Raw genomic sequence first — 16,248 nt, 5'->3', positions numbered from 1 at the left:
GAAGTCAAAGTGTAATAATGAGAAAATACAAAGTATTGAACTCTCTTACTGAAATGTGTTTAATACTTTCTACAAAAGCCTTTGTTGGTGATGACCTCGTCAAGACGCCTCCAGTAGGGAGAGACTAGCTGCATGCATTGCATGGCCCATTCCTCCACACAAAACTCTACAAACCCTAAAGCCTCAGTGGGCTCCTTCTACGACCTCTGAGCTTTAGTTCTTTCCATTCATCTTCTATTGGATTCAGGTCAGGTGATTGGCTGGACCATTCCAGCAGCTTTTTTTTCTTTCTCTGAAACCAATTCAGTTTCTTTGGCTGTGTGTTAGGGATTGCCATCTTCCTGAAATGTCCACCCTTGTTTCATCATGGCAGCAGATTTTTATCAAGAATGTCTTTGTATATTTGATTCATTCATTCTTCCTTCATTTAATTATATGAAGATTTCCAGTGTTGTATGCTGAAAAACAGCCTCACACTTTGATGTTCCCATCTTCAAACTTCACTGTTGGTATGGTGTTTCTGGGGTGATATGCAGTGCCTTTTGACCTCCAAACATCGATTGTATTATGACATCCAAAGAGTTCAATTTTGGTCTCATGTGGCCAGACTATATTCTCCCAGTATTTCACAGGCTTGTCTTAACGTTATTGGAGCAAACTTAAAATACTCTTCAACATGCTTTATGTTCCAAAGTGGAGCCTTGCGTGGTGAGCGTGCATACATGCCATGGAGGTTGATTGCAGTACTTTTTGTTTTCTTTGAAACAATGGCACCTGCTGATTCCAGGTGTTCTATAGCTCTCAACAGGTGGTCCTTGGATCCTGAGCAACTCTTCTTAAAATTACTTTCACTCCTCTGTCTGAAATCTTGGAGAGAGCTCCTGTTTGTGGCCAGTTTATGCTGAAATAATGTTGTATCCGCGTCCGGATTATGGCCTCATAGTGCTTACTGCAGCCTTCAGTAGTTTAGAAATTTTTCTGCGACCAATACCATAAATATGTGTTGCAACAGTAAGATTGTGAAGGTCTTAAGGCAGCTCACTGGTTTTACCAATCATGAGATTTTTCTTGTGTGACACCTTGGTAATGACACCTTTTTATAGGACATCAGTTGAATGCTTTCTCATTACTGATAGATTTCAGCTGGTGTTAATGTGTATGAATATGTTTCTGGAGTTGTATGATCTATGTGAGTTACAATATATTTGAATTTTTATTCCTAAAATAAGTTAACTGAAGTTATTTTTATTTTTGTTTCTGTAGGTGAATCTGGTTTGGGAAAGTCTACGCTCATTAATTCTCTCTTCTTAACGGATTTATATGCTCCAGATTACCCTGGTCCATCGCACAGAATAAAAAAAACTGTTCAGGTACAATATAATATCATGTTTCATGTCGCTGAAAGTGTAACATTATCTGCTTCTATAAAGTATAGTGCAGAGAAAAAAAAGCCTATGTTTATTGATGATTCTGTATTTCTCATGAATGAAACTGGAGATAAGTAGTTGGCGAGATTCTCTCCTAAATTATTCAAAGGCACACTTGTCCTATTAGATGTAGAGTACTTTAAATGGTTTTCTAACCCTGATTTGTGCCATTTTGGTTTAGATAAAGGAGTATAAAATAATATTGTGACACTCAAAGTATACCTTGACCATAAATATATATATTTCCCCCATTATTTTTTTTAAATACTGAGTAGACAAGTGTTGCAATCTTGGTATAATTTTAGAGGTGGTTTATTAACCCCTTCAGCCCCCGGGCATTTTGCCTTTTTCCGTTTTGTTGCTCCCCTTCTTCCGAAAGCCATAACTTTTTTTATTTTTCCGTCAATCTTGCCATATGAGGGCTTGTTTTTTGCGGGACGAGTTGTACTTTTAAATGAAACCATAAGTTTTACCATATAGTGTACTGGAAAACGGCAAAAAAATTCCAAGTGCGGAAAAATTGCAAAAAAAAAAGTGTGATCGCACAATAGTTTTTGGGATATTTTATTCAGTGTTCACTATATAGTAAAACTTATGTGTCATTGTGATGCCTGAGGACGGTGCGAGTTTGTAGACACCGAACATGAATAGGTTTACTTGTATAAAAGGGTTAAAGAAAAAAAAAAAAATTCACAAGCTTGTCCAAAAAAAGGGGCGTACGTTTTGCGCCATTTTCTAAAACCCGTAGCGTTCTCATTTTTCTTTATCTATGGCTCAGTGATGGCTTATTTTTTGCTTCTCGAGTGGATGTTTCTAATGGTACCATTTTTGCGCAGATGCTACGTTTTGATCACCTGTTATTGCATTTTGCGCAAAATTTGCGGCGACCAAAAAAAAAGTTGGTGTTTGGTAAAAAGCGTAGGGGCCAAAAAATTCCAATCAGATTGATTTTTTTTATTTTGATAGAGGGTGCATTTCTGAACGCGGCGATACCAAATATGTGTATATTTTTAATTTTTTTAACCCTTTAATTTTCAATGGGGTGAAAGGAGTGATTTGAACTTTCAGGGGGTTTTTTGTTTTTAATTTTTTTTAACTTTTTTTTTTTTTTTTTATTTTACTAGTCCCCCTAGGGGGCTATATGGATCAGCAATCTGATCGCTCTGCGATATCTCCAGATCACAGCTACAGAGCTGAGAACTGCAGATTTGGTGCTTTACTTTCAATGCCGGCTGTATTCCGGCATTAAGAGGAAGTGAGTCATGTTAGCTACAGGCGTCATCACATGACCCTGTGCTACCATGGCAACCAACGAAAGTCACGTGATCATGTCAAGTGATTTCCGATGGGGGCGGGGTAAGTCACTGTAATGGTGGCGTGCATATAGATCTTGCTACCAGATTTTGGCAGCGAGATGTAAGGGGTTAATAATCGCTGGTGCAAGCGATTCCACCCGCGACTAGCAGGCACACATGTCAGCTGTTGAAAACAGCTGATATGTGCGCGGATCGCCGCGACCTGCCCACGGCAGGAGGCGGGGATTACCCACACACGATCCATGACGTACCCAGTACGTCATGGGTTGTTAAGGGGTTAATCTGTATAATTAGTTCTATAGCTTTGAGTGTTATTTGCTTTTACAAAATAGATTCATGGATTCGCGTTGAAATGAAAAGTGAGTAAACTTGTCTAGCTGTTCCCCTAATGGGAATCTGTCAGGTAATTTTTTGCATACCATGCTATTCTCTTTCATTGCTGTTTGTTGCCCAGTTGTGTTGCTGTAAGCCCTGGAAAATGTATAGCCGTGCGTTGGCTTGTCAAATGTATGTTAATGCAAAATGAATATTCACCCTTCCCCTGCCGATAATCTCGCCCACCCTGTACCGGCGTCAGTGATTTGATGGTCAGATTGCTGTATTACTCTCCCGAGGATCACATGGCAATTCTTATATTGGTTGTCAGCTCTCCTGACCTCAGTGACCGCATGTCATTTTATATAGCTGTCACTCTCTGGTCAGAATAGCAGACGGCCAGTCCGAGGATTGCACTGTAACCCTCAGGCGAGTAATGCAGTAGTGTGATTGCATCCAATCACTGACGCTTGCACAGAGCAGTGGGCAGGATTATGGGTGGGGGATTAATGAATATTCATTTTGCATTAACATACGTTTGACTAGCTGACACATGACTATACATTTTCCGGGGCTTACAGCAACACAACTGGGCAATGTAAGGAATGAAGGTTACATATCCTAAAAGGGCTGCCGAACCGCTTTTTCAGAATACTAGATACTAGTATGGTATGCAAGAAATGCCTGACCAATTCTCTTTAAAAGGAACCGGTCATCATATTCTTGCTGCCTGAGCCACAGGCAGCATGAATCAGACACCAGGTGCACGATTGCAGTCAGGCATGTGTTCTTTCATAAGCTGCCGTCCGGCCAGCATTTCAGAATAACATATTCCTGACTGCAATAGCAGGATTACTGCTTCTCTATAAAAGGTTATTCCAATTTCAGCAAGTGATAAACTGTCCACGATGCCGATGGATGGCTCCAGATCGCTTGAGCTGTGGCTGCCCCTGTGCATAATGTACTCCATTCATTACCTAGGGTGATCAGTTTTCTTACTCCAGCTTCCAATAATTCTGAACATTAATCATCTGGACGTTTGGTGCACTGGAATGTGTATTTAGAAAGCAATTGATGATAAAGTGTACATCATTTTTTATTTAGTGTTTTTATTTTTTGCTTTATGCTGTACATTTTCCAGTGATGTCAGTGTAATGAAATGTTTGACATTTGTCAGTCAGTGCTACATTCAGGGGTGAGCAGAGATACTCAATGTATCCACATAAGAGAAGGGCAGGTTATAATTGTGCCGCTCTCCCAGCTGTACTGAGGAAGAGGCCTGATCCTGACGAGCTTCCCCACCCGTGAGTGTTTGATGTCAGGCCTTCTGCACTCATTCATTGTCCCACGCTGTATGCGCTGTATACCGCTACTACTGCATTCCACAGTAAGGCACCAAAGGGCCGCAGATCTGTAAAATGGATGGAAGTGACCTGCCCTATGCAGTGCATGGGAAAGAAGCCATTTGGAGCAGATCTGCTGAGAAAAGTTTGAAATTCCAGGACTCAAGCTAATTTGTTTTCCATGAGGCTCCTGGGAATTCTGGCGAGAGCAGATGATGGGATACAGTTGGAGGCTGTGAAGGAAGCTGCTATACAGTTGTGTTGTGTTGGATCAGCTCCAGATGTTTTCTGCGTGTTTGACCATGTATGGGCACAGAATGCTATAGGCCGCTGGATTCAAACCCAGCCAGAGAGAGCCTGAGAAAGCCCGCGCCGCCTCCTGCCCTGACATTCTGGAGAGCACTGATGAGATGCATGTGCCTGCAGCTGTGAGCTCAGCCGCTAACAACTGCTCTATCTGCAGCTAGGGATTAAATCTAGTGTATGCCTTCATGTAGGTAGTGATCATCTTTGTTTTTATTCCAGAAATGTAATTCTTGAGATTTTGCTTTCCAACATTAAATTTAAGTAACTGCTTATAGCATTTTTTTGTCTAACAAACTGACAACACTAATGTTTTAGGCCTGTGACACACCTGATGTTTTTGCAGTATGACTACTTTTTTCCGTAGAGTAGATAGTAGCTACCAAACCAGAGCCGTGCGAACCATCTCCTACCTCCCAGTATTCCTGGAGATTAGGATGTCTGACGCGATGTCATGTGTCACGCCACAACGATGGCCTACTAATCAGACGAGGTGGTAGCAGGTGGGTCGCATGGATCTGGATCAGAACCCCTGGGCTGGGGTCTTGTGAATATCAAGAACCATGTCTGGACATTGGACATTACACTGAGAGCTGTGGGACGTTGGGTCCTCTTTACATTAGCACACACTCTATAATACTGGGGTGAAATGGGACTATTGGTGACCTAAAATCTCTTCTAATTCTGGCTTCTGTGTAATATATACTTTTATGTCGCATTTTATTACCAAATCTGCTATAACATGGCAGCACAGGGCTCAGTTTTTGTGAGCATTTTCCTGTGATTCTGCAGTAATAACCATAATATAACAATTAGTGTTGAGCGAGTAGTTAACTATTAGTACTCTCTATGCTGTTAGCAAGTACTGTCCGCTATTTGCATATTCGTTACGAGTAGCGGGCGCAATGCAAGTCAACGGGAAATACTCTAAGTAGGGAGTAATCCAAAAGCCGTACTACTCTGACGAAAAGTACAGCTTTCGGGGTACTTGTTAGTTTGAGAGCATTTCCCATTGACTTACATTGCGTCCGCTACTCGTAACGAATATGCGAATAGCGGAAGTTCTCGCAAACAGCATAACTACTCGCTCAACACTAATAACCATAGTATACTAATAGATTGCTAGATTACATTAATTTCAATAAATAAAATATATACATTTTTCTTTTTTTAGGTTGAACAGTCAAAAGTTTTAATCAAAGAAGGTGGCGTTCAGCTTCTTCTCACAATAGTAGACACACCGGGGTTTGGCGATGCAGTGGATAATAGTAACTGGTAATGTTTGTGTTGTCTACTCGTTTATTGCACTGATCAACTTTGTCATTAAATGTTCTTTTTTACCTTTTATCGTATTTCTGTATAAGTGGTGAATTTCTATCAGTATTACTACCAACTCGCTAACTACTTTACTTTTATTTTAGACATTCATGTCTGTTGATCTGTCATTTGGCAAGGACACTAAATGCTATAAATTGTTCCTTGTGTTTACAGTTGGCAGCCGGTTATCGACTACATTGACAGTAAATTTGAAGACTACCTTAATGCAGAATCCCGAGTCAACAGACGTCAGATGCCAGACAACCGGGTGCAGTGCTGCTTATACTTCATTGCGCCTTCAGGCCATGGGTTAGTAATTTTTTTTTTTTTTTTGTATACCACTTTTTTTGGTTCTGTTTATAAATAGAGATATTGTGACTATTTCCGTATTGGAACTTTTTACAGATAATTTTATCTGAAGGCCACTGACTGTGCCTTTTAACTTTTGATGCCAACATTTCCCAAATGCCTTTTAAAGAATGTAACCTATGATAATGTGTCAGCATAAAGAACTTTGTTAGTAAAGGGGTTTTCCTATCTGTTGTGTTTTTATTTTTGTTTGTTCCATAGGTTAGCCGTGTCCTATAATTACAAACTGAGCACATATTCACCTCCCCCTGCGCCAGCTTTCCGCCTCTGCTCTGGGGATAGTTTAAGGGCTGCGGTGCTGACGACACCGCACACATCACGGCTCAGTTTAGCGGCCCTGCTATTATAGAGGGCATGGCCACCGGACTCCGTAAAAGACTACAGCGGTGATGTCACTGCAGCCCATAAACAATCACCAAATTGGCAGTGTAGAACCAACAGCTTAGTTTATACCTTTGTGCCTGTGGAACAAAAAGGAGGAGTGGACAGGATATTTAAAAACAGAGAAACTGCAAAGTTGCCTTTTTTTTTTTTTTTTTTATTAAATATTGATTATATATAATGTTGTCGAAAATAGTTTTGCAGCTCTGAATTAGAAGAATGGAGCATTGACTGTTAGCAGGAACTGTTAACACATTAAACGGCACATGGAACACATATTTAACATAAAATCGCCACAGTCCCACCCACTTGAGTCAGAAATCGATCCCATCTACAGCTCACCATTGAAATGGCTGGAAGAGTTGGTTTTGTTTCTTCCTGGTTTGAGCCCCATGAGAGCCATTTAGAGACCTTTAACCATTTAGAGTGGCGCTCACTGGGGTGCCGGGTCTCACCATTCACAGGAGGGAGCCAGCTCTTTGTACTGGATCGTCCACAAATGACCCATCACGATTTTCCAGTAGGTAGTTATTCCCGGTCTTGTACTCTCATGCTCTCCCATAAAGAATAAATTGAGCAGCGGTCGAGCATAGCACTGTCGCTCCATTATATGAGGGTCAGAAATGCCCCTCTTTGGCTATCTGTTGTGGGTCTGAGCTCAAACCCCGAAAAAGATTGTAAAATGTATTACCGATCATGTATATAGGTGGTTACCGGTTACCAGAATGCCCTATCAGGCTTAAAGAACCCTTCTAAAGCAATGCACCTTCCTCCTTCCTTTCTAAGCGCACTGATTCTGTCGAGTTCACATTATGTGAATGGATTTAGTAATGGATTGTCTGTGGTATGCATAATACAATCTCCACATTTATCAGAAGGCTTCAGACTCTGATCTAGTTATGCCCTGCTTCACATTCCTGTAGAAGGTTGCCCATTAGCGTCACCTAATCGAGCCAACAGGCAGGTTTTCGAGTCCATAATTGTATATTCAGTACATTTATTCCTTTCCGACAGAACAGTTATATAGGCTATGGGAAGAACCTTCTCTCCATTTCATAAGCTAAAATGTTAATATTTTACTAAATCACGAGCTGAAGCGGTGTTCAGAGATTGTTCATTGCTCTTGTTTTTGTTACTGAGATACAGTACTAGAATGCTCTAATAGTTTATAGCGAACATTTTTGCAAAAGTGACAGAATAGAAATAGCATTGATCGTCACTTGTAAATTGAAGCCGCTCATAACTTGGTTTCTGGTACTGATAGAGCACATGACTGAATGAGAATTGGTTGACATTTTGTCAGTTTTGTATAATAATTGGTTACATGTAGAAAGGCACATGCTAGGATTTGTACGCAAAGCAAATATAATGACTATTGTTTGCCTTATGCTATAACTTTGAATTTTGAAATATCATTAAAATTTTCTAGAGCTTGCATGTAATCATTACAATGAAGACTGCTTCATCCTGTTAATTCCGGGGTTTCTGAATTTTTTGATTACTTGGTCTCAAACCACTCTTGCCTCTCCTGTCAGATTAAAGGGGTTATAAACTTTTTTTAACCAATCCCACTGCCTGGGCACAGTTTGTTAGAAGAGAAACAAACTACACTTTACTCAACCTTCCTTGGTCCACCGCTGCTCCCGATATCTAATATTGGCTGTAATGTTGGTGTCACATTGACAGCACTGAGCTTGGTGGCATACAATTTACATTGGCAGAGCTTATTGATTGACGGCACTGTTAATGTAGTATCCGATCAATAGGAGTCAGATGTGCAGTTCCTGGCTGTGGCCACTATCCAAAGACGGAGCAGCTCCGGGAACTGAGCATTTCCAACTGCCTGCTGCCACCGCCAGGACTGAGGACAGCTGTTCGGCAGGGTGTCGACCCTGGCCGATAAGACATTAATGACCTATCATAAGGATAGGCCATCACTGTAAAAGTAGGGGACAACCCCTTTAAGGTTACTTGCTTACAGTGTATCACAAAAGTGAGTACACCCCCTGACGTTTTTGTAAATATTTTATTATATCTTTTCATGGTACAACACTGAAGCTCTTACATTTTGATGCAATGTAATGTAGTCAGTGTACAGCTTGTATTACAGTGTAAATTAGTTGTGCCCTCAAAATAACTCAACACAGCCATTAATGTCAAAGCCACTGGCAACAAATGTGAGTACAAACCTAAATGAAAATGGCCAAATTATGACCAAAGTGTCAATATTTTGTGCGCCCACCATTATTTTCAAGCACTGCGCTAATTTTCTTCGGCACAGAGTTCACTAGAGTTTCACAGGTTGCCAATGGAATACTCTTCTACTTCTCCATGACAACATCATGGAGCTCGTGGATGTTGGAGACCTTGCACTCCTTCACTTTCCATTTGAGGATGCCCCACAGATGCTCAATAGAGGGTAGGACTGGAGATATGCCTGGCCAGTCCAGGACCTTCACCCTCAGTTTCTTCAGCAAGCCTGTGGTCATCTTGGAGATGTCCATGGGTCTTTATCATGCCCTGCGGCACAGTTTCCAAAGAGAGGAGCTCATGTTCTACGTTAGAATGGCACGATACATGTTGGCACGCATGGCTCCCTCAATTAATCCCCCCCACATTATCCCTTTAACCTCTGCAGCAATGGTGTCAGCACTCATACGTCTATTTTTAGAGGACAAACTCTGGATATGACGCTGAGCACAGGCACTCAACTTCTTTGGTCCATGGCGAGGCCTGTTCTGAGTGGAACCTGTCAAGTCGCTGTGTGGTCTTGGCCACCATGCTGCAGCTCAGTGTCAGGGTGTTGGCAATCTTCTTATAGCCTAGGCCATCTTTACATAGAGCAGGTTTTTTTTTTGTTGTTTTTTTTTTTTGGTGATCCCCCATATAATTATTTGTGACATAGTGCCATGTTGAACTTCCAGTGACCACTATGAGAGTGTGTGAGTGATAACACCAAGTGTAACACTCCTGCTCCCCATTCACACCTGACACTTTGTAACACTGATGAGTCACATGACACCGGGAAGAGAAAATGGCTTATTAAGCACAGTTTGGCCATTTTCACTTAAAGGTGTACTCACTTTTGTTGCCCGCAGCTTTGACATTAATAGCTGTGTTGAGTTTAGAGGGCACCAAATTTATACTTGTTATACAAGCTGTACAGTGACTACATTACATTGTATCAACATGCCATATCTTCAGTGTTGTCCCATGAATACATATAATAAAATATCTACAAAAATGTGAGGGGTGTACTGACTTGTGATATACTGTGGATAGTCTTCATAAGGAAACATTAAATTCAGAAATCGGTCAGTTAAATGTACTGTAAAATTACTCATGCTACAATGTAGCCCCAGCATTGTATGTGAAGTACTAGTAGAACTTTGTCATGTAATAGATACATATTGGTTTATGGAGATAACATATTGTGCACCCCAACATAGGGCCAAAAGCATCACACTACCCCCTCTTGATCCTAATGATACATGACTGCAATTACTGGTGTCTCATAGGAACAATTGTAATACTTCTGTTAATATTGCATCCCATAATATACTCAAACGTTTGCCCAGCCTTTCATCCAGGGACTTGATAACATTACATAGAATTATTTGTGTGCAGATAATTCATCTGGTTTCACTTTGAGCTTTATGAAACTAATGTGGTGGATAATGTGTGCGGAGTCTTCTGAGGGCCTCATTGCTCTCACACATGTGGAGGAGCGTGCGCACAGCCCATTATACATGCACAATCCGCAGTGACTGTATTAGTAAGGTGGTGGGCAGATGTTGGCGGAATGTCTTCTGTACGTCTAAGATCCAAAAGTGAGGTTGGCACTAACTGATCCCTCTGCTTAGAGCTGTATTTTTTCTCTTTTTGTAGCCCCTCTAACTTTAAAAATTAAGATACTTTTTTATTATTGCTGCTGTCTGAAGCTTGTGACCTAAAAATCAATTGTAATTATGCCTATGCATTTTTAGATTTGCAGCTTGAAACGGTTTGTAGTTCCTGGTGTGTGACGTGTGCTGTAACGAGGTTATTTTTGTGTTAATATGCTTGGCTTTCAGTCATAGTCTCCATTCTCTCTTCTATTTATAAGCATTAAGTGCAGACCTTGCGTGTGGTTCACTTGTTCTTCTACATCCATGGCTACCATATAATTTGATTTTGATGGTTACATGACTCAAGAAGCCAGACAATGAAATGAACCTGCACAGTATAACTTTACGGTAGCATATTACCAGCCGGCTGGGGAATGTTAACTCTTCCATCTATATTATAGCGCTTACATTCTTACCACAGGAAGCAGCAAGACCCAGAAGAGCCTACCAGAAAACACTGCTCTGTGTGGTGGTTACCGCACGTCTGAGCCGCTTTCCTGTGCGCTCTGCAGCCAGCTTTATACAACTATGTTGGGTCTCTTTAATGACTTTGTCAATTGTCCCCACCTTCAGATATTCTCGTGATGGCATGATCTGCACCATGTGCCACTTTCCCAATTGGAGACTGTAGAAAATTAAAATATGGACCCATTTAAAGGGGTTTTCCCTTGAATCAAAAATAGATTTTAAAAAATAGATCTTGGAATAATAATAATTTCCACAATTGGATGTTATGTAAAATGTTCCTGGGCTGAGATAATCTTATATATGTGTCCATGCTGTGTACTGTGTAATGGCCGTGTCTGACCGTACAGGGACATGGTCTGATCATATCACATATCATGGCCGGGGAGAACACAAAAGGGAACATAGAGATAGCACAGCATGGGATCATAACATATTCTTTTTGTGAGGAAAAATATGTTTTAACCCCTTAAAGATGGGGGCAATGTCTGTTTTTATGTTTCTGTCCATATAGATATATAAAAGGTTTGTTTTTTGAGGGAAGAGTTGTAGTTTTGAATCACACCATTTATTTTACCACAATGTACTGAAAAACAGAGAAATCTAAACTGGGAAAAATTATGGAAAATAAACAATTCTGGCACAGGGGTTTTTGGGAATTGTTTTCAGTGTCCATTTTGTAGTAAAATAAGATTCTCCTGATCAGTACGATTACGGTGATACCAACACTGTCAATTTTCTTTTTAAATTACTTTACTAGTGAAAAAATTAATTTGCAAAAAAAAAAAAATTGGGGAGGGGTGGGGGGAGTTTTGTCTCCATTTTCCAAGATCCATGACATTTTAATTTTTTGATCGATGGAGCCGTGTGATGATTTTTTTTTTGCAGGGCGAGATGTTTTTATTGATACCATTTTAGGATACATATGATGTTTTGATCGATTTGCTTGTAACGGCATTTTTTGTGGTATTGCAGAGACCCAAAAAAGTAATTTTGACGTCCTTGACTTTTTTTTTTTCCCTTTACACAGTTTACCAATCGGGTAAATTATTTTTATAAATTAGACTTTCCTGAAAGCGGCGATGCCATGTGTACTTTTTATATCTATTTTTAGTGGAGGTGATACTACTATTCTTAACCTCTTCACGACACATGACGTACTGGGTACATCTTTGATCGTGTGAGGATAACCCCGGCCGCCTGCCATGGGTAGTCTGCGGCGATCTGCACACATGCCAGCTGATTGAACAGGAATTGCGCTCCACCCACGCCTATTAACACCTTATATCTCGCTGTCAAAAATTATTCCAAGATCTATTGATTTAAAATGTGCTTTGTTGGTAGGAGAATCCATGTAAATGAATGGATCTGTGTCACACTATTCATGTTTCCAAATCCTGGTGAAAAAAGCTTAGCCTAGCTTGCATATAACCTACCATGCCCTTTAGTGTTTCAGTACCATCCTGGATTACACATGAGACCAAAACTGATCCTATTGTTTTCTATGGGATTGAGGCGCTCCAAATCTATTATTTGGCCAGCATCTCTTATTGTGGTGCAGCTGCTCAGCAGGCTATACTCCAGGCTCAAGATGGTTTGTTTGTTTTTTTTTAACCTTTTTCTTTGTCTCTAAAAATCCATTTTATAGCCATTTGTTCATGTACTGAAATTGTAAGAAATGCATCTGTTCTGGTGCCTATAGATTGTGTAGGAAGTCATTACAATGTACAGGATAATTATAGCTGTCCACAGTTCTCTTCTGTATCGCTCTTGCTCATTTTCATGCATTTTGCAGCACTGATGTCTTGATATTCTTCTTTAATCTCTCATGTAGTTTATTCTTTGTTTCTTGTCTGCATTGACTTAGTGGAACATTTGGGTGAGTGCAGCCTTTCATACACAGAACATTCTTCTTTAATGATAGTAATCGGACATGTGCAGAAGAATTTGTCTGAATGCTCGTAATGGCAAAATCAAAGTGCTTCAGGCTGAAAGTCTATGTCCATCTGATGAACATTGATCTGTTGAGACACGTCTGAATGTCTGATTTTGTGTCATTTCTAGTTTAGTGGTCCTCCACATTTAAGCCTGTTCCAAGTTGACAATCTCTGAAAATGTATAAAATCCTCTCCCGTTATTCTGCTTTATTGCAGGCTGAAGCCATTGGACATTGAATTTATGAAGCGTCTCCATGAAAAAGTCAATATCATTCCACTTATTGCTAAAGCTGATACCCTCACACCAGAAGAATGCCAGCAGTTCAAAAAACAAGTAAGATGAGCTGAGTGCTCCCTCATCTTGGGAAATGGAGGGGACGGCATGCTGTGATCTGCAACGAAAACTACAGTGTGCTTTTAAAATGTAATTTTAGTAAGCAGTCCTTCTGCTTGATGTAAGGGATCTGATCTTACACAGCTAAAACATCATTTTGAAAATGGCACAATAATATATTTATATCCAATTTCAGTTTACTTAGCAAATTGTGTTTGTACTATTGTTTCAGGACGCATCGCTCCCCTGCCTCCCGGCTTCCTGCTTGCTGGGACAGTGCAATCCTGATGATTTAACAGTTCAGACTAGCTGCACACTGCCTATGCTAGCCCGAATTGTTTGCTCTCAAATGCAACAAGCAAAAATAGCATTGCCTCTGCAGCATCGGAAGACCACAGTGGCACAGAACTGGGCTAGGACAGTCTTAGGTTATTTTCACTGTTGAGCTCTTATTTGTTCTTTTGACTAGCTTTTTTATTATAAAGCAGAAAATATAGGTAATATATATACTATATATATACACAGCTATATACTGTAGGTTGACAAGACTTGGGTCCATCAAGTTCGACCTTTCTCCGCCAATTAAGCATTCTCTATCACTAGATCGTTCATAACCCACAATGCCAATTGTTGTGAGAAAAGCATCTGGCCCTTTATAAATGCTGTTCGTGTCTGCCATTACTACCTATTGCGGTCAGCCATTCCATAGTCTGACTGCTCTAACTGTGAAGAACCCTTTCCTATTTAGCTGCCTGAATCATCTTTCCTCAACACACAACTATCCCTTGGTTCTTTTGGTAAGTCTTTGAGGGGAATTACTAATGTGCCAGTCCTTCATATTGACCACACATGTACACACACATACACATACATATACAGTCATGGCTGAAATTGTTGGCACCCTTGAAACTGTTCCAGAAAATGAAATATTTCTCCCAGAGAATTATTTATTTTCTTTGTATTGGAACAACACACAAAAAACAGAGGGGGGGAAAAGGCAAATTATACATAATTTCACACAAAACCCAAAAATGGGCCTGACAAAATTATTGTTACCTCAACTTAACATTTGGTGGCACACCCTTTGGAATAAATAACTGCAATCAATCACTTCCTATAACTATCAGCAAGCTTCTTACAAATCTCAACTGGAATTTTGGACTCTTCTTTGCAAACTGCTCCAGGTCTCTCATAGTTGAAGGATGCCTTCTCTCAATAGCAATTTTAATATCTTTCCACATGTGTTCAATGGGATTTAAATCCAGACTCATTGCTGCCACTTCAGAACTCTCCAGCACTTTTTCCATCCATTTCTGTGGGCTTCTTGAAGTATGTTTGGGGTTATTGGCTTGCTGAAAGACCTATGACCTTGGACGCAAACCCAGCTTTCTAACACTGAGCACTACATTGCAACACAAAATCCTTTAGTAATCTTCAGATTTCATAATGTCTTGCACGCAGTCAGCCGGTGCCAGAGGCAGCAAAAGAACCCCATAACATCTTTGAACCTCCACCATATTTGACTGTAGGTTCTGTGCTCTTTTCTTTGTAGGCCTCATTCTGTTTTCAGTAAACAGTAGAATGATGATCTTTAAGAAAAACTCTATCTTGGTCCCATTTGTCCACAAGACCCTTTCCCAGCAGGATTTTGGCTTACTTGCACACATCTTGGCAAACTGCAGTCTAGCTGTTTTAAGTTTATCAGTGGAATCCTCATAGGTCTCCTGAAGTGTTTAATTTCATTCAAATATAAATGGATAGGTCATACGGTCACTGATGCACCCTGACCCTGCAGGACAGCTTGAATTTCTTTGGATCTTGATTGGGGCTGCTTCTCCAACTTCTGGACTATCCTGCGTTGCAAGCTTTCATCAGATTTTCTGTATCCACGCAGGGTGCCAACACTTTTGGCCATGACTGTAAATGACATCTCCTCTGAGTTCTCTCCCCCCCCCCCGAACCTTCCCATCATATGGGAGGCTTTCCATCCCTTGTAATAGTCTAGTTGCCTGCCTTTGAACAGACTAACTTCTGAATGTCCTTTTTAAAATATGGAGCCCAAAACGGGATCCCATATTCCAGATGTGGCCTTACAAGTGATTTATAGAGGAGTAACAATACGTTGGGATCACGGGATTTAATCTCTATAACGCTATTAGTATTTGTATCCGTAAAACAATACTAAAACTCTTCAAGTAGAAACAAGTAGAAAAATCTATAGGGTAGTATTTTTCTATCATGCAAGTAAAAGCCAGATCTTCATGTCCTGTTTTGCGCTTTTAATCAGTATCAGTTTTGTTACTGTGTGCAGTGTATGGAGAAAATATCCTGTTGCTCCCTGGTACTGTAGTTGTCATTGGAAGCCATGCTGCAGTTGACTTGTCCGATATGGCGATTCTATATGATGACCTTGTTGGGCTTACTGTTCCAAAACCTTGTGTTGGAGTTGGGTCTCCTTTAGGGCTCTAATAGCCTCCACTTTAGGAAGGCCCTTTTTGGTAATTTGTTGCCAGTTCATCCCAAAGAGCATTGGTTTGGTCATATGTTAGTCATGCAGGTCTGGTTCACATTTTGACGTATCGATCATTAATGGTGTTAGATGTGATCAGGGCTCTGTGCAGGCTCTGGCACATTCACGCCAGACTTTTCAAATTGTATCTGACAGGAAAGGTTTTGGTGTTTTCTTTTGTTAACACTTACGTTGTGCTTAAGAATATTCTGGTTTCTGCCTGTGAGGCTTACATGGTATACGTCATTGTGGCTGAGCCTGGTGTTACTTGCTGACACTTCTAGTTACAGTTGAATGGTGGATATCTAGCAGACCTGAAATTTTTCAAGGTGACATGCTGAAAGC

The 16,248-nt window shown here is 40.5% G+C and overlaps 1 protein-coding gene across 2 annotated transcripts in view; it reads left to right on the top strand.

Annotated features, from left to right (window-relative positions):
• Positions 1–16,248, top strand: part of SEPTIN7 (septin 7) — a 108,269-nt gene that overhangs the window by 53,592 nt on the left and 38,429 nt on the right. For both annotated transcript variants that reach the window (XM_075315134.1, XM_075315133.1), the window contains exons 2-5: positions 1,264–1,370; positions 5,879–5,979; positions 6,196–6,330; positions 13,277–13,394. In XM_075315134.1, the coding sequence (XP_075171249.1) occupies positions 1,264–1,370; positions 5,879–5,979; positions 6,196–6,330; positions 13,277–13,394 (461 nt within the window). The remainder of the gene's footprint in view (positions 1–1,263; positions 1,371–5,878; positions 5,980–6,195; positions 6,331–13,276; positions 13,395–16,248) is intronic.

The sequence above is a fragment of the Anomaloglossus baeobatrachus genome, chromosome 6 (genome assembly GCF_048569485.1).
Source record: "Anomaloglossus baeobatrachus isolate aAnoBae1 chromosome 6, aAnoBae1.hap1, whole genome shotgun sequence".
In the NCBI taxonomy this organism is placed as follows: Eukaryota; Metazoa; Chordata; class Amphibia; order Anura; family Aromobatidae; genus Anomaloglossus; species Anomaloglossus baeobatrachus.
The sequence above is the reverse complement of the archived record's forward strand: the minus strand, read 5'-3'. Positions and strand labels throughout refer to the sequence as shown.